Source organism: Poromitra crassiceps (assembly GCF_964638095.1).
Source record: "Poromitra crassiceps genome assembly, chromosome: 14".
In the NCBI taxonomy this organism is placed as follows: domain Eukaryota; kingdom Metazoa; phylum Chordata; class Actinopteri; order Beryciformes; family Melamphaidae; genus Poromitra; species Poromitra crassiceps.
The window spans coordinates 35,554,860-35,579,657 of NC_139633.1; the positions used below are offsets into that span (position 1 = coordinate 35,554,860).

At 43.2% G+C, this 24,798-nt stretch overlaps 1 protein-coding gene across 2 annotated transcripts in view; it reads right to left on the reverse strand.

Annotated features, from left to right (window-relative positions):
- Positions 1–24,798, reverse strand: part of LOC310789453 (NACHT, LRR and PYD domains-containing protein 3-like) — a 94,861-nt gene that overhangs the window by 26,768 nt on the left and 43,295 nt on the right. For both annotated transcript variants that reach the window (XM_083651096.1, XM_083651095.1), the window contains 6 exons: positions 21,721–21,804; positions 19,246–19,368; positions 16,418–16,672; positions 14,668–14,775; positions 11,452–13,276; positions 9,246–9,419 (listed from right to left, as the gene is read on the reverse strand). In XM_083651096.1, the coding sequence (XP_083507222.1) occupies positions 9,246–9,419; positions 11,452–13,276; positions 14,668–14,775; positions 16,418–16,672; positions 19,246–19,368; positions 21,721–21,804 (2,569 nt within the window). The remainder of the gene's footprint in view (positions 1–9,245; positions 9,420–11,451; positions 13,277–14,667; positions 14,776–16,417; positions 16,673–19,245; positions 19,369–21,720; positions 21,805–24,798) is intronic.

Below are 24,798 nucleotides of genomic sequence, written 5' to 3' on the forward strand. Positions count from 1 at the left end.
GAACACCTGGTGGCAGGCAGCCATTTTAAGATTGGTCTGAAATAGAAAGGAAAACCCACACAGTTGCAACGACCATGAAGAGGGCGAAGAGAAGCGTTGTGTGGGAACATTTTGATAAGAAAGGAGAAGATACTGCCGTATGCAAACACTGTGAATCGGTGTACAGCTACACCAACACAACGACAGCACTGCTCTATCACTTGAACGGTGTTCATTCAGATAAATTGGCTGGCTCCTCTTCGTCTCCGCTAGAGCAACCCACCATCAGCTCAGCGTTTAAGAGGAAAAGTTGTGACTCACGGCGAGCAGAGAAAATAACCCAGTCGATCTGTGGGGTTATAGAAAAAGTAGAGAAAAAGCTGTGAGACTGCGCCGACAAAAGGCATCTAAAAGAGTTCGGCTGGGTGCGTCGGTACAGAAGTACTAACAATAGAGGTCAAAGAGGTAGCACTGATGATAGTCCTCGACTGAAACGTTTGCTGCCTTTTAATCCACTTTTTCTTTTGTTGCACTGTTTTGTCCTGCACTATGTAAAATAAAGTAAGTCTTTTTTGCTTGATCTCAGCCTCTGGACCTCCTCTGTGGCTTTTTTAGCCCTGTTACATCTGGTGTGCGGGTTATAGAAAAAGACATGATGCCTATCTCTATGGTTGAAGGCAGGGGATTTAAGCAAATGATGCACCTCCTGGAACCAGCATACGATATCCCAAGCCGAAGCACAATCACCAGGCACTTTGAGAAGAGATACGGTGATGCTAAGTCCAAGTTGCTAGCAGAGCTAGCTGACGTTACATCTACCGGCGGCAAGGTTGCACTGACGACAGATAGCTGGACTGCCATGACAACCGAAAACTACGTGACCATCACCTGCCACTACATCACCCAGGACTGGGGAGTCAGCAGTGCGGTGTTGCTAACCAGAAGCTTGCCAGGCAGGCACACAGCAGAGCACCTCGCCGAGCAATTAAAGGATGCAGTGAACGAGTAGGGGCTTGATGAAAACGTTATGGCGTGTGTGCACGATAACGCGAGGAACATCATCGCAGCAAATGCCCCCTGCAGAGTGCCCTGGTACTCGGTGGCTTGCTTCGCTCACACACTTCAGCTCCCCATAAATGACGGATTCACCATCTACCTCAACAAAGTCATCTCCGCAGCTGGCAGGCTTGTGAGCCACTTTAACCATAGCACGGTCGCCACCAAAGCCCTACAAGAAAAGCAAACTCAACATATTTTAGGAAGCTACGGAACAATTGCATCAGTACAATCAGGAAAGCCAAATCCAATTATTACTTAACCTCCCTCACTAACGCTCAAGGAAATACAGCCAGTTTTTGGAAAACCATTAAATCAATGAAAACCACGCCCACCTCCGCTCTCCCTCCTCAGATCAACGGTGAGAATGGAGTCATTTCGGACAAATCGCAGATATGTGATACATTTAATCAACATTTTGCATCTGCTAGTCATTTATTTGATAGGCATTCTGCCAGTTCTGCTCCCGTGACTCATACCCATGACCAAACGGGAAAGCACGCGATCACACCACCCCCCTTCACCCTCATTGATAGTTTCTCATTTAGACAATTAGATAACCATGAAGTCCTCAAAACCCTCTCACATCTGAACATTAAGAAATCTAAAGGCGAGGATGACATAGCCCCATCTCTCCTACGCCTTAGTGCTCAGTTGATCTCCGCTCCGCTTGCCCACATCTTCAACTTGACATTCACTTCCGGTGAAATTCCACCTATCTGGAAAACTGCTCAGGTCACACCCCTGCTTAAAGGAGGTGACCCCAGCGACCTGGATAACTATCGTCCCATTTCTAGACTGTGCTGCTTAGCCAAGGTTCTGGAAACCTTGGCGAACCAACAACTTCGGGACTACTTAGACACATATAATATCCTTCATCCCCATCAATCAGGGTTTAGACCCGGTCATAGCACCATTACCGCCACATCATTAGTTATAAACAATATTCTGAATTGCCTCGACAGCCGCCAGCATTGCGCTGCCCTATTCATTGACCTCTCCAAAGCCTTTGACACAGTGAACCATGGAATTTTATTAAATAAACTGTCCTCCATCGGCCTGGACGATCTCTCCATCAGGTGGTTCTCCAGCTACCTCTCTGGGAGAAAGCAGGCTGTTGTTGTCGGTAACAACAAATCCAGTCCTCTCTTAATTGACAATGGTGTCCCGCAAGGATCTATCTCTGGCCCAATCCTTTTTACCCTATACATAAATAGTATTTACTCCCCCTCCGGTCATAGTTTTGTCCATTATTACGCCGACGATACAATTCTATATTGCTTCGGGCCCACTCCTGCACAGGCCGCTGCAAGTCTACAGACTGCTTTTGACACCTTCCAACGGTCTCTGCTTGACCTCAAACTAGTCCTAAATTCAAAGAAAACAAAATGGATGTCATTCTCAAGATCCCCCATTCCCAGCAACAACATTTACATCCGTACACTTCAGGGCGAACAGATAGATCAAGTTAATTCCTATAAATACCTCGGCATCTGGCTGGACTCAAAACTCTCCTTTCACACTCACATAGAATACCTTACAAAAAAGCTAAGAATAAAAATAGGTTTTCTGTATAGGAACAAATCCTGTTTCTCACTTTCTACTAGGAAATCTTTAGTACAGTCACTAATAATGTCGGTTTTCGATTATGGAGACATCTTATATATGCACGCCTCCCCCTCCATTTTGAAGCCGCTAGACGCAGTATATCACAGTGCTCTGCGTTTCATCACAGGTGACGGCTTTCGTACTCATCACTGCACTTTATATAATAAGGTGGGCTGGCCCTCCCTGACGATTCGAAGAGAGCAACACTGCTTATTGTTCATTTATAAAGCTCTAACCGGAAAGCTCCCCTTGTACCTGTCCTCACTCCTCACCCATATCAACATAAGTCATCAAACACGCTCACGTTCTCACATCAGACTGTTTACTCTGCGTGTGAGGTCGGAGCAAGGTAAGACTGCCTTTTCTTATTATGCCCCAGACAAATGGAACAGTCTTCAGAACACATTGAAATTGGACCACTTTGTCTCCTTTGAAGCCTTCAAAGCGCTCTCACAGAGCACTCTTCAGGAGGAATGCTCGTGTTTTTGAGTGTGAATATTGTAATCTTGTCTGTCTGTAACTTCTGTATATGTTCTTTTGTAACAGGGCGCTCTTGGAAATGAGAGCTCGCTCTCAAGTGCTTCCCTGTATAAATAAAGGCTAAATAAAAAAATAAAAAAACAGAGGCTGCCAGCCCACCAGCTCATCCAGTCCATCAAGATTTCCGGTGGAATTCAGTTTGCGATATGTTCGACCGGCTAGTGGAGCAGAGGTGGGCGGTGGTCGCTGTCCTATCTGACCGGACTGTCACCAAGCTGCCTCTCGCCAGAACCCTGGAGCTGAAAGATGAATACTGGCGTCTCATGGAGGACGTAGCGCCTGTATTATCCGCACTGAAGATTGCAACCACAGCGATGTCGGCGGAGTTAACTGTCTCCATCAGCAACACGTATCCTGTCACATTTGGCCTCATCAATGAACATCTCCTGAGGAAAGAGGGCGACTGCCCACGAGTGGTGGAATTCAAGGGAAAAGTCCGCTCCTCCCTGATTGAGCGAATGATGGTAAGCCTAAACATTACACTTTGCACAGCGACTCTTAAATTATGTGTTTCCCAAATACATTATTTTGAATTGGTCATTAAGCAACTTTTATTTTATTATTTTGCAGTCCGACCAGATAACATCCTCCCCTCCGATGGTGGCAACGATGCTGGACCCTCGCCACAAGCACCTGTTTTTTTTAACAGCAGCACAGCGACAGGATGCCAAATCTAAGCTGATTGAGCTGGGAGAGGCGTTGGAGGACGAGGACGACGAGGAGGTGGTCACCCCGGACCTGAACGCACAGCCCGATATTTCAGCACTGCACTCTATCAGGCCCCCCTAAGCGCACTCCCCAAGTTTGATACATTAGTAATACAATTTACAATTAAGTTTAATTCAATTAAAGTGCCGTATTCTCATGATGCACCATGGATTTCTAACTGAATGACTCAATGCAGCTCATTGGCTATTGTTGTCATTCAATTATCATTAACCATTTATTTAGTCATCTGTTGTTTGCCTAACATTATGTAATGATTAGTGGTCATGATTGTGAACGTTCACGTTACTGTGATTAGTGACATATCCCACAGTGTGCTGTGAAATGATAACCTCACTGTGCAGTGAAAATCACTGAGCAGCACCCAATGTGGTAACACTTTATAATAACTATACACTATAAAGTATTAATAAACCATTATTAAATACATAATTCATCATGAATTCATCATTTATAAAGCATTATTCATACATCACTAAGCATTAGTAACACAGTTATAAACATTTTATTCCTGATTAATAACCTAATCTCTAATGTGTTTAATGATTGTATTCTCATACTTTGTAAATGATAGATGCACCATTTATAAATACGTATTATATCAATTACAAACCATTTACTTAGGAGTTGTTAATGGTTCATAAGATCATTTAGAACGTGTAAGTAAATGATTAAACAACGTATGTACATTCATGTGTACATTTGTGCATATGATTTGGACATGGTTAGTGATGGTTAATAGATGGTTTATCAACACTTATTGATACTCAAACTCATGATTAATTAAGGTAGTTACTAGTCATTAGTTAAGTATTTCATGTGAGCTCATCTAAAGTGAGGACTATCTATGCCTTATAAAGCATGTAATAAATGAGATAGGAGGTCTGGGCTGGCCTTGACCAATGGAGGCAGATGTCTGAATGCCTAAACGGCCAGGGGGGTGATTCTGAGAGATGTGTTTCACTCAGGGTTTTGTGTCTCTAAGAGGGTCAGAATTGCATGATGGGGAGAAAATGCAAATTAAGCCTCCCAGAGCCTTTTAAACAGCCAATAGGAGGATTTTCTTGAATAACTTTGGAACCGACGCTCTGATCTTTCTGAAATTGTCATCGCTTATCCAGGAAGTGAGCATGGGCTTTACAACGAACCCATCCATGAGTCTCTACGACCTCGGGAAGTGGGTGAAATTGACATTTTTGTGTATTTTTATAGGTTTTTAAGTGTCAAAGGTGTAATAATTATTTATCCCTAAACAGTAGATAGGTGGGGTTACTCCCCTAAGGCTTTGCAGATGGGGCGGTTCACTTGGGATCAATTGACCTATCGCTAAGCCACGCCCCAAACGCAGACGAGCCAATCACAGCGCGTGCAGCTCTACAATACACTCGGACATTCTCCGCTTAGAGCTCCATAGAGAAGCACTAGAAAACGCGAGTTTCCTCTGGTTTTATACATTTATAAGTTGAAAAAATGGTCAAACGATATGCATGGGGGTAAATGCAACATTACGAGGTATCCTGGGAGGCCAGGCAATTGATAATATTAAACTAGTAAATGTAGATCCACTCACATCCACAATGCTACTGTTTTGGAGTTAAATCTGCGATCGTGGTGAGTGACAGCGAGTTGACGAGTCTTCTCCCTCCAGTGTTTCCCATACATAAAGGAATTTGTGGCGGGCCGCCACAATAATATTTTGACCGCCACAATAAGATGTTGACCAAATTTTTTTTTTTTTTTTTTTTTTTTACAGTGCACCTGAACGCAACATGCAAGATATCCGCTGAATAAGTGTCCAATAAATGTTCATGTCATTCTGGCCAATACTTCTGTTATAGCATTTCAGTCTGGAATATGGAATATCTTTCAATAATCTATGATTTAGCTGCTAAATTGTCAAATACCGCCATCTGCTCGCTACCCAGGCACTTATGTATGTACTTAAAGGAACACTCTGCCCATTTTCAACCAGCTTTGTATCATTAGAACATCAGTAGTATATCAGAAAACTGTAAACTGTTTTGAAGTCTGTCATTTAATTTGACAGTTATTGAGTGTTAAAGTGTGGACCAGTGACATCACTGGTCCACACTAACTCAAATGAATAACTCGTTAACTCAAATCAACTCTCAATAACTGTCAAACTAGATGAATGACAGAATGTTTGACAGTTATTGAGAGTTGATTTGAGTTAATGAGTTATTAATTTGAGTTAGTGTGGACCAGTGATGTCACTGGTCCACACTTTAACACTCAATAACTGTCAAATTAAATGACAGACTTCAAAACAGTTTACAGTTTTCTGATATACTACTGATGTTCTAATGATACAAAGCTGGTTGAAAATGGGCGGAGTGTTCCTTTAACCTAACTAACTTAACCTAACTAACTATCCGGTGTGCACAACACTGTCAGCCTAAACTCCGGCTGACACCCCAAAAACCTACAATCCGCTACAGAAAAATGTATATTGTTTGTTTATTAACTGGCCCCTCACCTTCTATCATTTCACGAAAGTGGCAAAGCAAGTTGAGTATCCCTGACCTATAGGGAGAAATTTAGTTTGTCATTGTAAACCCACAGCACAGTAATGATGACATGTTCTTCATAGATCTAGCCTTTTAATTTTGCTCTTAAGCTTTCTCAAAGTACACCAAATTCATGCATTTTACTTTAAAATGTTAAAAAAAAATCCTGTGGGAAACACTGCCCTCATTTGGCTTCCATGATCCAAAAGGTATCATAAAATCATCATGGTATTCAGAAAGTCGGCAAAATAAAATGCTGAATTATGCGAGTTTCCAGTCATTACGTTATGCGCATGAGTTGGTGAAGAGATAGAGAGGGGAGGAGGCAGGCCAGCGAGACTAGTGAAGAGGAGGCACATTGATTGATGTGATTATAACATCGCCAGACACCAGTCAAACCATAAAACATTGGAATGAATCCCGTTCTCCAAATAAATGTGAGGTAGTCTAAAGAGAAAAGATCCAGGAGAGGAAAACATGATGTTAAAAGCTGTAAGCTATGCCTCTGCTGATCTGCTACACCACCACCCATGCGTGCGTGCCGTTGTCTCGCTATGAAAAATATCTACATTATTTAACGTTTCTTGATTATACAGAGGTACATGAAATAGATTACCAGGCGCCACTCTTCAATTCGGCATATAGGCTATATAATCCACGGAGAAGTTACTCTGTGTATGTCAATTCTGGATGTGAGTCGTCTGTTATCCTCGCCTGCTGTCTTCCTCCGTTAAAACGTTTGATTAAAGATTAGCTAAAGCCGTTTCCAGGCATGCACGTATCACATTTATTTTTATCGATAGCTTTAAATGTTGTAGGCTACTGCCATGGCATAGTGAAGTACTTTCTGATAGCTTCTAGACGATATCAGGGCTCAAAAAGTTGTGAAGAGCGTCTTGGGATGTAACTTTGACAGTGACGGCTGCCATTTACTCTAGTCAGTCTGCCTTGTGTTCGTCCGAGTGAGGACGGGGGGTGGGGCTTAGCGATAGGTCAATTGTGTGTTTCGAGGATTTGGGGAAATAGGAGAATTGGGGGGGTTTCCGTTTGAAAAGTGATAATTATTACTTTACTTACACTTTCTAAATGATCTTATGAACTATTAACAACTCATAAATAAATGGTTTATAATTGATATGATACTTGTTTATAAATAGTGAATCTATCATTTACAAAGTATGAGAATACAATCATTAAACACATTACAGATTAGGTTATTAATCGGGAATCAAACCTTTATAACTGTGTTTATGACTTACTTACTAATGCTTAGTAATGTATGAATAATGCTTTATAAATTATGAGTTCATGGTGAATTAACTCATTGAGTGCCAGCCAGTTTTGGAGAACGGACGCTCCCAGTGCCAGAGTTTCAGAGCTTTTTTCAGTGATTTCTCGAGGCCCACAGAATATTGTGTGATATTACTATGTAAACAATGAACACGCAAAAAGAACGATGAGACTCTTTTCTATCATCAGCAAAAACAGGTTTATTGATATCATTTTCCGTTCTTTAGTTATCAGCCGGAGAAGATAGCTTGATTTAACAAAAAAGAGCAGTTTTTTTTTAGAAGCTGAGATAATGGCCCTTTTGTGAAATTAAACATTTCAAACACATCACTGACTCTGAAGCTAATTTTCTGATGTAGTCACACCTCAAAAATAATTTCCTTCAATAAAACAGTGAAGGCCAGGGAATTTTGTTTGGCAGAATAATATTTTTAGCTGCAACCAGCAGCGCTGGCCCCTGCGTGCGCTGCTGGTTGCAGCTTCTTGCTGATCTTGATTTGCTGCTGGTGAGCATCGGATATTCTGGCTTGCGTTTGCCAACCCTGTCCTGGTGCCTGGGTCTGTCTGGGTCAGTGTTGTGTGCTGCTCTGCGTGCCCCCGACCCCCCCCCCCCCCGCCCCGCCTCGCCTCAACTGCACACTCCTCCTGTATGGGAGGTGGCTCTCTGCTGAGTTTGCTCTGACTGCACTGTGAAGGGTCCGCGACATCCAGCTTCTTCCGCGTGTGTTTGTCACCGGCTACTACTGTATGCTTCCAGTTGAGAATAATAACGGCTGATCATGCGAATGGGCTGTCGCAGCAGTGGAGGAGCTCAATTGTGGGAGCAGATTGGCTGCTGCCTGCTGCAGGCACATCTAACGTTAAAACGCTTCATGCATATCGATGCATACGGATGCGATGCGATTTCCGTTTCCCCAACGACTTATTCTCTGTTTTTCTCTGCCTTTCTGTTAACCTGGAGAGCACTGTCGCCACCTAAGGGTTCTGTAAAATAGGTTATAGACCTCCAATAGCTACAGTAGTTGTACAGGAGCTGCGGAAGGCTTTGGTCGACGTCCCACCATCAAAAAACGCATTGGACGTCGAAAGACGTCCGTGGCACTCTACCTCACTATTTAATTGGACGTCGAAAGACGTCCATGTCACTCAATGAGTTAAGTATTTACTAATGCTTTATTAATGCTTTATAGTGTATAGTAATTATAAAGTGTTACTCCTAAAGTTGCTTACTATTTGTTTAAGTATTCAAAATGACGAGATCAAAGCATGGGTGATCTTCTCTCAGTCCTCCAGGTTCAGAGCTGTGTATGAATGTTGGTCAAGACAAAACACATTCTGGAAAATCCTAACTTTATTTTCAGTGAAAATGACAAAATGTTCTGGAGTCCTGATGTCAAACTTGCAGAGTCTCCCTTTGCAGATTGAGGAATACTGACCTGAGAGTTTTGAGAGCAGGGACCTTATTTTGGAGAAATCAACGTGTCAAATCACATGAGGAAAGCTGTGAATGGATCTTACCTGAGAGTCTCCAGTCTGCAGTGTGGACTCTGCAGTCCAGCAGAGACCAGCTTCACCCCGGAATCGTGAAGTTCGTTGTCACTTAGGTCCAGCTCTCTCAGACTGCAGGACTGGGAGCTGAGAAGTGAGGCCAGAGCTCCACAGCTTCTCTCTGACAGCTGACAGCCACTCAGTCTGCATGAGAATTAGTGATGGAGACAAACAACTTTAAAATGTTTTCCATTTAGTACTCACGTCACATTTTGATAAAGCGCTTTTTGTTTTTGTCAGTATAGGTGGTGCTATGCCGAATAGCACAAAATTAGTAGGGCTGACCCAAAAAAATCAACGCTTCAAAGCTAGAATCATTGCCATGGTAATCGACACTCAAATCAGCAATCGACGCTTTGTTGTTATTGTTTTTTTCCCCTCCTCTCCTCTCTCTTTCTCTCTCCATAATATCTAACGTGGAGTGTAGCTTTGTGAGACAGTCTCTAGTTTCCTGGCTGGGCGGGTCATTCAGGCCAACACTGTTTTTAACACGGGGAACTCACACCGGCACGCGCCGTGAGAACAAACAAATGGACCCAACAGCCAGCCAGTAGTCACACCTGACGTTGAGCTGTGGTCTGCAGAGCTGTTGTAAACATGAATCTTCGTACACTTCTTTTCTAACCCAGTGTGAGTAACGTTACAAGTGTTCAAGTGAATTCAAGTCCTTTAATTTGTTTATAATGTTATGAATTAGCAGCAGTCACAGATACTATGGATCTGTCTATCACATGGATTTGTTATTACTGACTGGTAGTGAAACTGAAGTTGGCTCCGTCTATCAGATGGATGTACATACAGCCTGGAACGTGTTGTTATTATGACGTTAAATTCACAACATTTCGTGGCAAACTGGACTTTTTATTTTTGTGTGACTCCCCATCCCCCCCCCCCCCCCCAAAAAAAGAAAGAAAAACGAAAAAAATACCGGCGTAGAAGCTTTGATTATGATCGATTTTATCTCCGCAAAGCGTCAACGCTCTAATAGCTTTTGCACACCAAGTCCATATTTTCGTCCGAAATTGACGCACGGAAAAAAAAAAGAATACGACCTCATTTGTGTCAATCATCATTGACACACCAAGTCCGACAATTACATGCGTCATTTAAGTTTTCGGACGAGGTTCGATTTTCTGCGTTTTTCACATCAGTCAATAGATTTTTGCGAGCTGGGACCCGTCTGTGTTTTCAGATGACGGATTAAAAAACACGCATATGAAAACAATCGGACTGTTTTTGTAACCTATGTGGGATTCGAAATAACGAAGGTTATGCCAAACCCCACATAGGTTACGCTAAAACCACCACCGCAAAGCGTCCTACCTGTAGTTGGCCAGTCGGCAGGAAAGTATCGCGGGACTTCACGAGACTTGGTGACCGAGATCACGTTTGAGGTAATTTGATCCCTGTGAGAGTCCAGGAAATGGCCTGGGGCGAAATATCACTCTGGTGGATGTTGAGGGATCACATTATTACTATATGTGGCGGAAACGGGAATAAAAATAGCTATTTAGATGCAGGAAAGACAGGCTCACACTTGGCCCCAAATCAGCTCCATTTTAAAACTGACTTGGAAGTCAGTTGATTGATCTCAAAGCAACGCTAGGACGGCCAGAAACGCCGTGGACATCGCTGGGTGAGTGGCCAAATCATAATTATTGCCAGGAGATGGGTCCAGGTTCAAAAAAACTGAAATTCTCCTTTAACTATGGTATTTGGGACAGCCCTGCAGATTAGGCAATAGACTGCCAAGTTCCCAGCATCCCACTCCCCAAGTTTGAAGTCGATCTGAATAACGGCTCTTGAGATAAACCACATTTTGTGTTGCCAATAGGTGGCGCTATGCCAAATTGCACAAGATTCCGGCACTGCACTTCATCAGGTCCCCCTAAGTGCCATTACCAAGTATGGTACATTATTAATACAATTTACAATTTAGTTTAATTCAATTAAAGTACTGTATTCTCATGATGCACCATGGATTTCTTAGCACCATGACTAGATGCAGCTTATTGGCTATTGTTGTTATTAAATTATCATTAACGATTAACTTAGTCATCTGTTGTTTGCCTAACATTATGTATGATGTCATGATTGGTGGTTGTGATTGTGAACGTTCACGTCACTATGATCACATTTTAATACAGTTAATATATGCAGTTTTATTGTCACCTACAAAGCTTTACTGGAGGCGTTGACCACTGGCAGCAGCCTCAGAAGAGCCTCCTCTGAAGCAGAGTATTTCTTCAGGTCAAACACATCCAGCTTCTCTTCTGATGACAGTAAGATGAAGACCAGAGCCGACCACTGAGCAGGGGAGAGTGTGTCTGTTGATAGACTGCCTGATCTCAGGTGCTGTTGGATCTCCTCCACTAGAGAATGATCATTCAGCTCATTCAGACAGTGGAACAGATTGATGCTTCTCTCTGCAGACGGTTCCTTCCTGATCTTCTCCTTGATGTACTGGACTATTTTCTGATTGGTCTGTGAGCTACTGGCTGTCTGTGTCAGGATATTCTTTAGGAGCTTCTGATTGGTCTCCAGTGAAAGTCCCAGGAGGAAGCGGAGGAACAAGTCCAGGTGTCCATTTGGACTCTGTAAGGCCTTGTCAATAGCAATCCTGTAGACTTTTGTGGCAGATGTTTTGCTGACCAACATCCTCAGATTTTTGACATTCAGTCGTGGCTTAGGCATTACGTTTGTGTTGCTGTTGTTGAGTGACAGGACCACATGAAGAGCAGCCAGAAACTCCTGCATGCTCAGATGGACAAAGCTGAACATCTTGGAGCTGTCCTTTGGCACATCCTCCTCTTTGAAGATCTCTGTGAACACACCTGAGTACACTGAGGCTTCCTTGAAGGCAATGCCACTCTTTTTTAGGTCATCCTCATAGAAGATCAAGTTGCCTTGTTCCAGCTGCTGAAAAGCCAGTTTTGCAAGTGACTCAATCCAGCCTTTACCATCATACTTCTTTTCCGTCTGATCGATCTGAAACAACAAGAATTTGATGTACATCTCAGTCAGGGTCTTTGGCAGGTCTCTGTCACTGGTTTTCAACAGAGCCTTCAGAACTAGAGCAGTGATCCAGCAGAAGACTGGGATGTGGCACATTGTGTGGAGGATTCGTGAAGTCTTGATGTGGGAGATGATGCTGCTGGCCTCCTTCTCATTTGTGCATATCTTCGTGAAGTACTCCTCTTTCTGTGGGTCACTGAAGCCTCTCACCTCTGTCACCATGTGAACAAAGTCTCCAGGGATCTGACTGGCTGCTGCAGGTCGTGTGGTAATCAAGAGGCGAGCAGCGGGAAGCAGTTTGCCCTTGATGAGGTTTGTCAGCAGTACTTCTACTCTGGTTGACACATCAATAGAGCACTTTTCATTGGCAGTGAAGTCTAGTTGAAGGCGGCTCTCATCCAGACCATCCAACACGAACAGGAGCTTGAAGTTACTCTTGTCGTATCTGGTGTTTGCTGACTCCTGCAGTTCTGTGAAGATGTAATTCAGAGCCTCCTTGTTGATGACTTTGGTTGCCCGGATACATTCGTGAATTAGTTCTGCCAAACTAAAACTCTCTCCCTTCCATAAATTCAGCTGGCGGAAGGTGAAGGGGAATATGAGATGGACATCTTGATTGGTTCTTCCTTCACTCCAGTCCAGGATGAACTTGGCCACAAGGAACGTTTTGCCGATTCCTGCAATCCCAGTGGTCAACACTGTTCTTATGTCTTTTCCAGAAGGGTGTTTGAAGATGTCACTGAGTTTGATGGATTCCTCTGTGCCTGCTCTTGTTCTTGATGTCATCTCAATCTGCCGTATCTCATGCTGCCTGCGTATGTCACCTCCATATGTGATGTAGAGCCATGTGTAGATATCAACAAGATTCTGATCGTTCTTGTCAGACCATCCTACTTTTACCCACTCAAACAGGTCCTTCAAGTGAGGTTGGAGTTCTTGTTGGTACCATGTGATGAGTTGTGGAGGCTCTGTTCTCACCAGCAAATCTGTGTAGAACAAAGTAGCATCCATGAAATCTAAACTGCAACTAAAAGTATTAGGCTATTTGACAGGTAGCATATTAACAGATGCTTGTGAGCTTGTTTTTATTATTTTATTTTTTATTTTATTTTATTTTTTTACTAAAGGTTGGTGCTCTGGGAATAACAAACATGTTCTCACTGTCAACATCAATACAATGTTTTCCTGACTACATGCAGCCTTAGTGGAACAGGCAGGTTGTGATATCAGGCAGTATTCAGATATTGCATTACAAGTAGCCGCTAATTAGTTATGGGTTGCTTCCATTCACAATTTGTTTTAAACATCTATTTTCCAGGGAAGGTTTTTGATGTGTGTGATCTGCGCAGTGCACCTAATATCCGTTAAACGTGAAAACTGAAAATATTTTATTTTTATTTTCAAATATATTTTTTCTGAAAATAAACATTGTTGAAATACTGAATTACTTTATTTGATTTAACAGTCAGTTGTTGACTACATGCAGATGTTAATACAACTATTAGGCTACTTCAATATATATGGCACTGAATAGTCACAAAAGTTAGACGTTGCGATGTTACGGACCCTTGCTCGAGGACATTTTCTCTAACTGGACCACTTTGAATTTTAATTGAATACCCCTGCCTTCAAGGATGGCTTTACCGGTAACCCACTTTGTATCATTAATAATCTCGGTAATATAAGCACATGCGCAGTGTTTACCTCTCTCTGTGTTTTTGGGAGATCTCCCATTTCCTCCTCTGCTAAAGTGCTCCGTTCTGACGTGTTACGCGACCAAATGGGCTTCCAAATGGTCTCCCAAATGGGCTTGTAAATTGGGTGGACAAACCCTGTTATAGGGCCTGCACCACTGCGTGCGCTGGCCAAAAAGACCTATGATGCAGTTTATTTCATTCACTGGACGAGTGGACCTTGCCACCATATAGAAAAGCATGTATGGATACAGGGGGTTAGCCCGGTGTTGTCTAGGTCACTGATGGGACAGACTAACTATTCATTAAACAGGGATTTTCATTTTTGACAGTAAGTAAACTACACTTCTATTCGCTGTACACTAAATTGTGTGATTATTTGATTCCTTGTGTACATTCTGAATGATTACAAGAGGCATGTTGAGATTTGTCCTGATGGACCAATGACAGCATCTAAAAGAGTGTCATACCTAGCAACAGAGTGGACCACACCTCCTCACTAAGATCAACGTTCTTGACCATTACTCTCTCAGAGGTGAGTCACTCTGAGAAGAACATTCTTAAATCACTCCTAAAATAGAACTGCTTGCTAGGAAGTTTTAGGCCAAGTTAAGACTCAGTTAAGACCTTCCTGATTTTAACAGCCATACTGGCAGCCAGGACGAGCCAGAGAAGAGCTTTACCTTTAGTCTGACTGCTGTCAGTGGGAAGCTGAGGAAGAGGAGCAGACTGTGGCTGACTGGAGGAAACTCTTTTCTTCTCTGAAGACTCCCCGACATCACTGACATCCCCTGAGAAAGAGAGACAGAGACAGAGGAGGGAGGGAGAGACACACAGAGAGAGAGAGAGAGAGAGAGAGAGAGAGAGTGAGAGAGAGCGAGAGAGAGAGAGAGAGGGAGAGGGAGAGAGAGAGAGAGAGAGAGTGGGAGAGAGATGCAACATAATAAGGACATGTGTTTTTGTATTGAGGAATGATAAAGACTACATTATTTGATGGCTTCGGCTGGCGTCTTGCTTCACTATAGTAGCGGGTGCTGGGGATGATGAGTAGGCTAATGTAGCCTTCGCCTATTGTTCAAAACTGACAAAAAAATCTCAGAATCAAAGGTGAAATAATTAAAATGGATGCCCATGTCATTAACCTATCCTGTATCCTATTGTTGAGTTATCAAAGACACGTTTGTGTTTTTGTGCTGAGAAATGTTAAAGATATGTTAAGATATAGAGTGTAGATGGCGGCCTCACAAGTGTTGGAAGTACTGAAGATGCTATTCAGCTTGCCAGAGAAGGGAATTAACTCTGTGCCATGGGTGGTCTCCAACTACTGTACATAAAGACTGTCAAATTATACAGTTGTCCTAGAGAGCATACCACTCTCCCTTTTTTCCCAGAATAGTTTTTATCCCATTTCATCCTCCATTAGTGCTAATTTTAATGTATTTATCCTGGTTGCTGATCCACCCTCTGCTGATCTGGGGAGAGCCGAAACTGGCTCCATGCTTCCTCCGAGACATGGGCAGTAGCCATCCGCTTCTTTTCACCTGACAGGGGAAGCTTCACCGGTAGGACATAGCACGTGGGAGGATCACGCTATTCCAACGAGTTCCCCTCCCTCTGAACAGGTGCCCTTAACGACCAGAGGAGGCACCACTTCAGCGACCATGATATTGCATGTTTTGGTGAGGGGTTCCTATATGAAGGAAACCCCCAGGGGGCACGGGGAGAACATGCAAATGCCACAGAGAAAGGCCCTTTTGACGACCCGGGCGGTGGGCACTCGAGGACATGCGGACGGGCACGCACTCCTTCAGCGGCAGCGCTCACAGCGTCCCAGGTGGGAATCGAACCCAGCATACCACTCTCTGAACCAGCATCCAATGTGAAGTGTGGACCTCACGTTCAATGATCTTCCCCTTGAGAGATTTCTCCGGATTCAATGGGAAGTGGAGTCTAACCACTAGCGGGACTGTTTTTTAAATCCCGCTCCCACTGGATTTCTGATCATTACCGCCCGCTCCCACAACGTGTGTGTCATTGACCGCCTGCAAGCCACGTTATTACCAGCCGCTCCCGCCTGCTATAACAAAAGGCGGGGTCCCGCGGTACTTCATTGAACTGGGCTCTCTTAAAAATCACATCATGTTTTCCTAATGTAGTGCTGTTTAAAGGCTGCTGCATTCAATTTAATCCCACCCGTAAAAAACATTTTTGCTTATAAGGCTCTAAAAATGTCACTGAAGGAGGTATCAATAGATTTCCTGCAAATATTGACATAACAAAGTGTCTCAATCAAATATGTGCAGTGTCACATGTTTCATGTGAATTGTCACATGACCAGAGCTGTTTAATACCTGTAAAGTACCTATGTTGTACCTATTTATAGACATTATATTACTGTGTTGTACCTATATATAGACATTATATTACTGTAACCTTCTTGGTTGAGGTCCGCCATAAGAAACTTCTCCTGTTTCTTCAGGATATCATAGAAGATATCTTTGACTTTATCACTGGCATGCAGAAAGGTATAGAGCTCTCTCATCTGCTCCTGAGTGACAGATTTAGATCTGACAAGATCGTAGCGTTCTTGGTCGATAACACCCTTTCTCAGGAGCTCATCCAAGATTGGGTCTACCATTCTCACTCTCTGGATCAGCTCACACCGGTGTTTCTCCACAAAGCGCACCCCTGAGGAGAAAGGAAATCAAAATGACTAATTTATTAAATAAATAAATAAATAAATAAATAAAGTAAAAGTAAATACTCTATATATAGACATGATATTTTTGTAATCTTCTTGGTCGAGGAGCTCAACCAAGATTGGTTTTGATTGATTGATTGATTGATTTGTTAAAAACACATGAAACAAAAAGACGTCTCATTAAATCTCATTAAAACACCACAGATAGACAGAACAAAGTCAGACTTGTTTCCATCGTGGTCCTTGGTCTCAGACAGACACCACAATACAACAAAGAAGGCATCAGTACATAATATTATATATACACACAAACATGACATAAAAAGTATACATTCCAAAGTCCTACATAAAACCTGTTCAGCCATCCATTTACCACATTTATTTTTAAAACTGAGGTAAGACTGACTAGTTTTTAGTTTTTATTTCTACTGGAAGCCTATTCCACGGTGCTGCTGCCATATATAGAAATGTATTGTGTTCAGAACAGGTCTAGTCTCGCTGGCCAGCCTCCCCTCCCTTCCGTGAGAGTCGCCTGGCTGCACGGAAACAGGCTACTGGTATAAACCCTCCCCTGCTCTACAGCTGCTCCCCATTGGAGCGACAGTTTCAGTCGCTGCCGGATGTCCGCTCCCGGCTTATTACAAGCTCTGTCATTGGCTCCGACCATGTCAATCAGAGCGGCTTCCGCTCCCTTCTCCCTGTGTGTCGCTGTAAATAGTGCCCTCAGTTAAAACAAAAGCACGAACTAGCTAGCAAGCTAACGGCAGAAACCTACACGCTAGCTCGTTGCTACACGCTGAAAATGGCAAATTGGATTGTTGGAAACTATTTCCACTTTGCAACACTTTGAACCAAGTGCCTTGGAGGATTTTTTATGTAAACCTCAATTTCAACTGCCTTGCGGCTGACGCCTTGCCGAAGCCACGCTCACGCCACACCGAAGCGATCATTCAGGATTGACGCCGAATTTCCAAGCGTGAAGCCGCGCCGCCGCAGGCATGAAGGAAAAGACAAGGCGTCTTGTGTGAACGGTAAGGCGTACGTTCAGCTTGTGCCTGCTTCAAGCTTCAGTTCTGCTTACATTCGGCATCCTGTGTGAACGAGGGCTTACTCAGCAGTAAACCAGGAGAGACTGAAATCGTGGGACCCACTGTTTATTTTATGACCGCCCGTGCCAACGCGATTACAGCCCATTCCCGCGAGATTTGCGTTGGGTCCAGCGGGACCCATGGGAGTCCCGACCCCTCTAGCCCCAAGGATCAGCCTGCAAAACACAGTGGCATTTTGACTATGGTGGCCTCTTTGTACGATCCTCTCAGGATTGTGGAAATTTGGAAGGTCTGAAAGATGGAGCTGCATCATTTCTCAGATGCCAGCATGAAGAGCTATGGTCAGTGTTGGTCAGTCTTCATACATGAGACTTCAAAATGAAGAGGGAGATGTTCACTGCGCTCTAGTTGTAGGAAAATCATGTTCTCACACATGTGTCTGGAATTGACAGCTGCAGTTTTTTCTGTGAAGATGAGCAGCATCCAATCAGGAATTAGAATCTACTGATGCTGAGAAGTTCTTCTGGAGCAACTCTAAAGTGCTCTTAGGATATATAAAAAGTTTTGTGGCTAATCGCTTTCAGAAGTTTCAGCTCAGCTCAGCTCCTCTTGAATGGAGATACATCTGAACCAATGAGAATCCTGCTGACTGCACTTCACTCCCAGTGAGCTTCTGACATCTACCTGGCTCACCGGAATACAAGTTCTTATGGAACAATGAAATGAAGCTGCCATCAGATGAAATTCCAGAGTCAAAATTCGGAGATCCAGAGGTCAGAAGTGTTCCTACACTTAGCACAAGAACCACAGAACGAGGAAGCCTTGTCTCAGTTTCAGAACCCCGTAATCTTATCGCTCTGATGACTAATAGATGCTGGGGGCAACAGCCAATATTTCAGGGTTTTCCATGTAGAGCGGACATCCGGGCCAAGACTTCCTCTTCTGGCATTGTCAGATAGCAACCTGAGATGCCAGAATGGAGTTGGAGTTGAGAGACAATTCTCATAATGCAGATATCTGTTTATGGAGATTAGCTGAAATGTCATCTGGACCTAAAACACCTACAAGAAGTATCGATCGAACTCGCTTGTCTTAAGCTTTCATCTTGGTCACTGGCTACCCGAGCTGCTGCACGCATTCCAAGTGTGTGTGTGTGTGTGTGTGTGTGTGTGTGTGTGTGTGTGTGTGTGTGTGTGTGTGTGTGTGTGTGTGTGTGTGTGTGTGTGTGTGTGTGTGTGTGTGTGTGTGTGGCTGGCCACATGGGTGTGTTGTCGTGTGACAAATAAAGATGTTTGTCCGTCCAGTTCTTCCTACCTCTCCCTATAGTTCATAATAACCTCCTTCTCATGGGTCATATAATCTGATGTAGTTTATAAGGCTTTCAGGAGCTGTGACATCAAGTAAAAGAAACATACTGTATGAACTAAATCGTTCAGCATTTTAACAGCCACACACAATGGTCAGTGAGACGACCAACATAGCAGCCAGGGGGAGCCAGAGAATAGCTTTACCTTCAGTCTGACTGCTGTCAGTGGGATGCTGAGGAAGAGGAGGAGACTGTGGCTGTGGCTGTGGCTGTGGCTGACTGGAAGCTCCTCTGTTCTCTGAAGGCTCCCTGACATCACTGACATCCACTGAGAGAGAGAGAGATAAACTTTAAAAGGGCTTGAATTTAACACCAGCAAACCAGCCAATAGCTCCTATTCATCCAACAACTCTTTACATTTATACTGAAGAACTGAAGGAAGTGAACATTCATCATGTTTAGTTTTCATCTGAGTCACATGAATAAAGGTCCTTTACACACCAAGAGTGATTCATTTGTGCCATTAATTCACACGTCAATCATATTTTTCAAACCTATAATCAATTAATGCAACCGTGCATATTGTGAAATTGCAGCACATTTTTTCAGATCAAGGCAGATTTCTTTTGAGTTTTTGCCTGCAACATGAACAAATCTACATAGATAAACAAAGACAAAATAATGTGTAGGCCACAATAGCATGTTGGAGTGATGACTAGATAGGTGGCTACATACAATAGGTTGGTTATATTTGTCTGTGTTTATTGATAACTATAAGGACACAAGTCACACCTACAAACTTGACCAGAGGAAAATCAATGTCTTGATTATGAAAGATTATCAAGTGCATCACTCTGCAGTTATAAAACAATATATTAGCTCCATTATTTCACTCCTGACACACACTTTGAACCAAACCAGTGTAATGAAGAATTCTGCATCCCTGGTGAGAATTGCATCCCCTCCATATTTTGTGCTGAAACAGGGGGATGCAAATCTCAGCAGGTACAAACCGCAGAGATTTGTATCGCCCTCTTTTAAAGGAGGCAAATTCAGCTTCCATGAGGCAAGACAGACCCCCAGGCCTTAAGGTCACCTCTAGCCTGATTTTAAGCACCAAAGTTGGCCTCCATGAGCCAGGAGAGACCCAGGCCTGGAGGTCACCTCTACCCGGATTTTGAGCACCAAATTCGGCCTCAAGGACACAGGGGAGACCCTCACCCTCCAGCTCTATTCTACCCCGATTTTGTAAGTCAAAACAGCACAGAATAGGGTGAAATAACTTCATAAACTATCAATGTCAAATTGTTTATAGATATAATAGATTTACTGCAAATATTGACGTAACAAAGTGTCTCAATCAAATATGTGCAGTGTCACATGTTTCATGTGAATTGTCACATGACCAGAGCTGTTTAATACCTGTAAAGTACCTATGTTGTACCTATATATAGACATTATATTACTGTAAAGTACCTACTGTATGTTGTACCTATATATAGACATTATATTATTGTAACCTTCTTGGTTGAGGTCCACCATAAGAAACCTCTCCTGTTTCTTCAGGATATCATAGAAGTTGCTTTCCCCTGTTTAGGCCGTGGTTTCTGAATGATGACGTGCTCCACAGTGTCTCTATAGTTCATAATACCCGCCTTCTCATGGGTCATATAATCTTATGTAGTTTATAAGGCTTTCAGGAGCTGTGACATCAAGTAAAAGAAACATACTGTATGAACTAAAGCGCAAATTATGCTCACGCGAAATCGCCGGCACTAACTGCGCCGAGGGGGTCACCGCTACTGGGTGTCCTATGGGCGCAGCTCGGTGGAGGGGGCGTGCAGCTCATCGAAAATGTGGCTCCGCGGCATCAACGCGGACGTGACATGACCAGCACGAGAGCTGTGATTGGCCGTTGCCTTGGGCCGCGCACATGAAGTACTTGTGAGGAATGAGGAAATGCCATTTCCTTATTTAACAGTGCTTGTCCCTCATCTAGTAGTCTCTTAGAACAGACGAGTTGGCTTCCGCAATTTTCAAATGCTTCCACCATACCGTCTGTACTTCGTGGGGGAGAATCATGCACCAACCGGAATGGGAAGTAGAAAGGCGGGTTTTCCGCTCATTAGTCCAATCAGAATCCAATATGCCGCATTTTTCGTGGACACACGTGTCGTGATTGGTCGGATTCCGTCAAACTTCTTTCCTGTCTGAAGGTTTTTTTCCCAACTTCCTTGTGCATGTTCTGGGGGTGTAACGTACAGACTGTGTATAGCTGCATTCGCCGGATGTAGATGAAACAGTCTGTTTTAAGAGACTACTCATCTAGCAAAGCCTTCTGCAGGCTCACCGGAATGAGTTTTGAAATGGAGGGACAATAAAATGTCCCCCCACCGACATAATTGCAAGTTCTTGGTAAACGACACGATAACGTCATATGTAACGGACATAAGTGTACCACAAGCCACCTAGTGTTTTGGACGTGTACCGCAGCCAACGCTCCGAGTTACGTTCGAGTATGCACAGTCTCGGTGTCGCCGCTAGTCGGCGGCAAGGCTCCAAGTCGAGGGTGCGCAGAACCCTGTCAGCGCCTTAAATCGTTCATCATTTTAACAGCCACACACAATGGTCAGTGAGAAGACCAACATGGCAGCCAGGGGGAGCCAGAGAATAGCTTTACCTTCAGTCTGACTGTCAGTGGGAGGCTGCGGACGAGGAGAAGCTCCTCTGTTCTCTGAAGGCTCCCCGACATCACTGACATCCACTGAGAGAGAGACAGAGAGAGAAACTTTAAAAGGGCTTGAATTTAACACCAGCCAACCAGCCAATAGCTCCTATTCATCCCACAACTCTTTACATTTATACTGAAGAACTGAAGGAAGTGAACATTCATCATGTTTAGTTTTGATCTGAGTCTCTCACATGAATAAAGGTCCTTTACACACCAAGAGTAATTCCTTTGTGCCATTAATTCACACGTCAATCATATTTTTTTCCAAACCTATAATCAATCAATGCAACTGTGAATATTGACGTCAAAATTTCACTGAGTGAAATTGCAGCACATTTTTCAGATCAAGGCAAATTTTTCTGAGTTTTCGGCTGCAACATGAACAAATCTACATAGATACACAAAGACAAAATTATGTGTAGGCCACAATAGCATGTTGGAGTGATGACTAGATAGGTGGCTACATAGGTTGGTTATATTTGTCTCTGTGTATTGATAACTATAGGATCTAGGACACAGTGTTCATACTAGGGATGCACGATATATCGGCAATCATATCGGTATCGGCCGATGTTAGTCATTTTTTAACATATCGGTATCGGTCAGATGTTGCAATGTTAATATCGGTTATCATTATCAGCCAAATTCTTCACATTGAGATGAAATAATGCAGTAAATCTATGATTTATGGGCTTTTCCAAAGGCTTTGCAAATAAAGAAATGCATAACTTTTTCAAATTCAGTGTTAACATGTGTTTTTCAGTATGTACAAAATGTGACGATCATAAAAATGTGGTTTTATACAGATCATATCGGCATCGGTAAATATCGGTTATCGGCCATAACAGCAATGTTAATATCGGATATCGGCATCGGCCAAAATTTTCATATCGGTGCATCCCTAGTTCATACATGAGACTTCAAAATGAAGAGGGAGATGTTTACTGCGCTCTAGTTGTAGGAAAATCATGTGTCTCACTAACAAAAGTCACAACTATGCCAAGATTGGAATTGACAGCTGCAGTTTTTTCTGTGAAGATAAGCAGCATCCAATCAGGAATTAGGATCTACCGATGCTGAGAAGTTCTTCTGGAGCAACTCTAAAGTGCTCTTAGGATATATAAAAAATTAAGCATGACAGGTTTTGTGGCTAATCGCTTTCAGAAGATTCAGCTCAGCTCAGCTCCTCATGAATGGAGATACATCTGAACCAATGAGAATCCTGCTGACTGCACTTCACTCCCAGTGAGCTTCTGACATCTACCTGGCTCACCGGAATACAAGTTCTTATGGAACAATGAAATGAAGCTCCATATTTTGTGCTGAAACAGGGGGATGCAAATCTCAGCAGGTACAAACCGCCGAGATTTGTATCGCCCTCTTTTAAAGGACCAAATTCAGCTTCCATGAGGCAAGACAGACCCCCAGGCCTTAAGGTCACCTCTACCCTGATTTTAAGCACCAAAGTCGGTCTCCATGAGCCAGGAGAGACCCAGGCTTGGAGGTCACCTCTACCCGGATTTTGAGCGCCAAATTCGGCCTCAAGGACCCAGGGGAGACCCTCACCCTCCAGCTCTATTCTACCCCAATTTAGTAAGTCAAAACAGCACAAAATATGGTGAAATAACTTCATAACCTATCAATGTCAAATTAATTATAGATATAATCGATTTACTGCAAATATTGACATAACAAAGTGTCTCATACCTGTAAGGTGCCTATGTTGTACCTATATATAGACATTATATTACTGTAAAGTACCTATGTTGTACCTATATATAGACATTATATTACTGTAAAGTACCTATGTTGTACCTTTATATAGACATATTACTGTAAAGTACCTATGTTGTACCTATATATATATAGACATTATATTACTGTAAAGTACCTTTGTTGTACCTATATATAGACATTATATTACTGTAAAGTACCTATGTTGTACCTTTATATAGACATTATATTACTGTAAAGTACCTATGTTGTACCTATATATAGACATTATATTACTGTAAAGTACCTATGTTGTACCTTTATATAGACATTATATTATTGTAACCTTCTTGGTTGAGGTCCACCATAAGAAACTTCTCCTGTTTCTTCAGGATATCATAGAAGATATCTTTGGCTCTATCTCCACTGGCATGCAGAAAGTTACAGAGCTCTCTCATCTCCTGAGCAAAACAAGGAAGCCATTGAGAATTGGCTAGAAGAAAAATGTGGATCTAGCTGTCAAGGAAGTAAGTTGGAGTGTTCAACTTCCGTATATATATGATCTTTGTGTGCAACACACGACCATGCATGCGACATAGGAGAACGCCAGGATTGGGGGGGTTTTGGGTGTGGTTTCTGAATGATGACGTGCTCCACAGTGTCTCTATAGCTCATAATACCCGCCTTCTCATGGGTCATATAATCGTATGTAGTTTATAAGGCTTTCAGGAGCTGTGACATCAAGTAAAAGAAACATACTGTATGAACTAAAGCGCAAATTATGCTCACGCGAAATCGCCGGCGCTAACTGTGCCGAGGGGGTTGCCGCTGCTGGGCGTCCTATCGGCGCAGCTCGGTGGAGCGGGCGTGCAGCTCCTCGAAAATGTGACTCCGCGGCCTCAACGCGGACGTGATGTGACCAGCACGAGAGCTGTGATTGGCCGTTGCCTTGGGCCACGCACATGAAGTACTTGTTGTGAGGAATGAGGAAATGCCATTTCCTTATTTAACAGTGCTTGTCCCTCATCTAGCAAAGCCTTCTGCAGGCTCACTGGAATGAGTTTTGAAATGGAGGGACAATAAAATGTCCCCCCACCGACATAATTGCAAGTTCTTGGTAAACGACACGATAACGTCATATGTAACGGACATAAGTGTACCACAAGCCACCTAGTGTTTTGGACGTGTACCGCAGCCAACGCGCCGAGTTACGTTTGAGTATGCACAGTCTCGCTGTCGCCGCTAGTCGGCGGCAAGGCTCCAAGTCGAGGGTGCGCAGAACCCTGTCAGTGCCTTAAATCGTTCATCATTTTA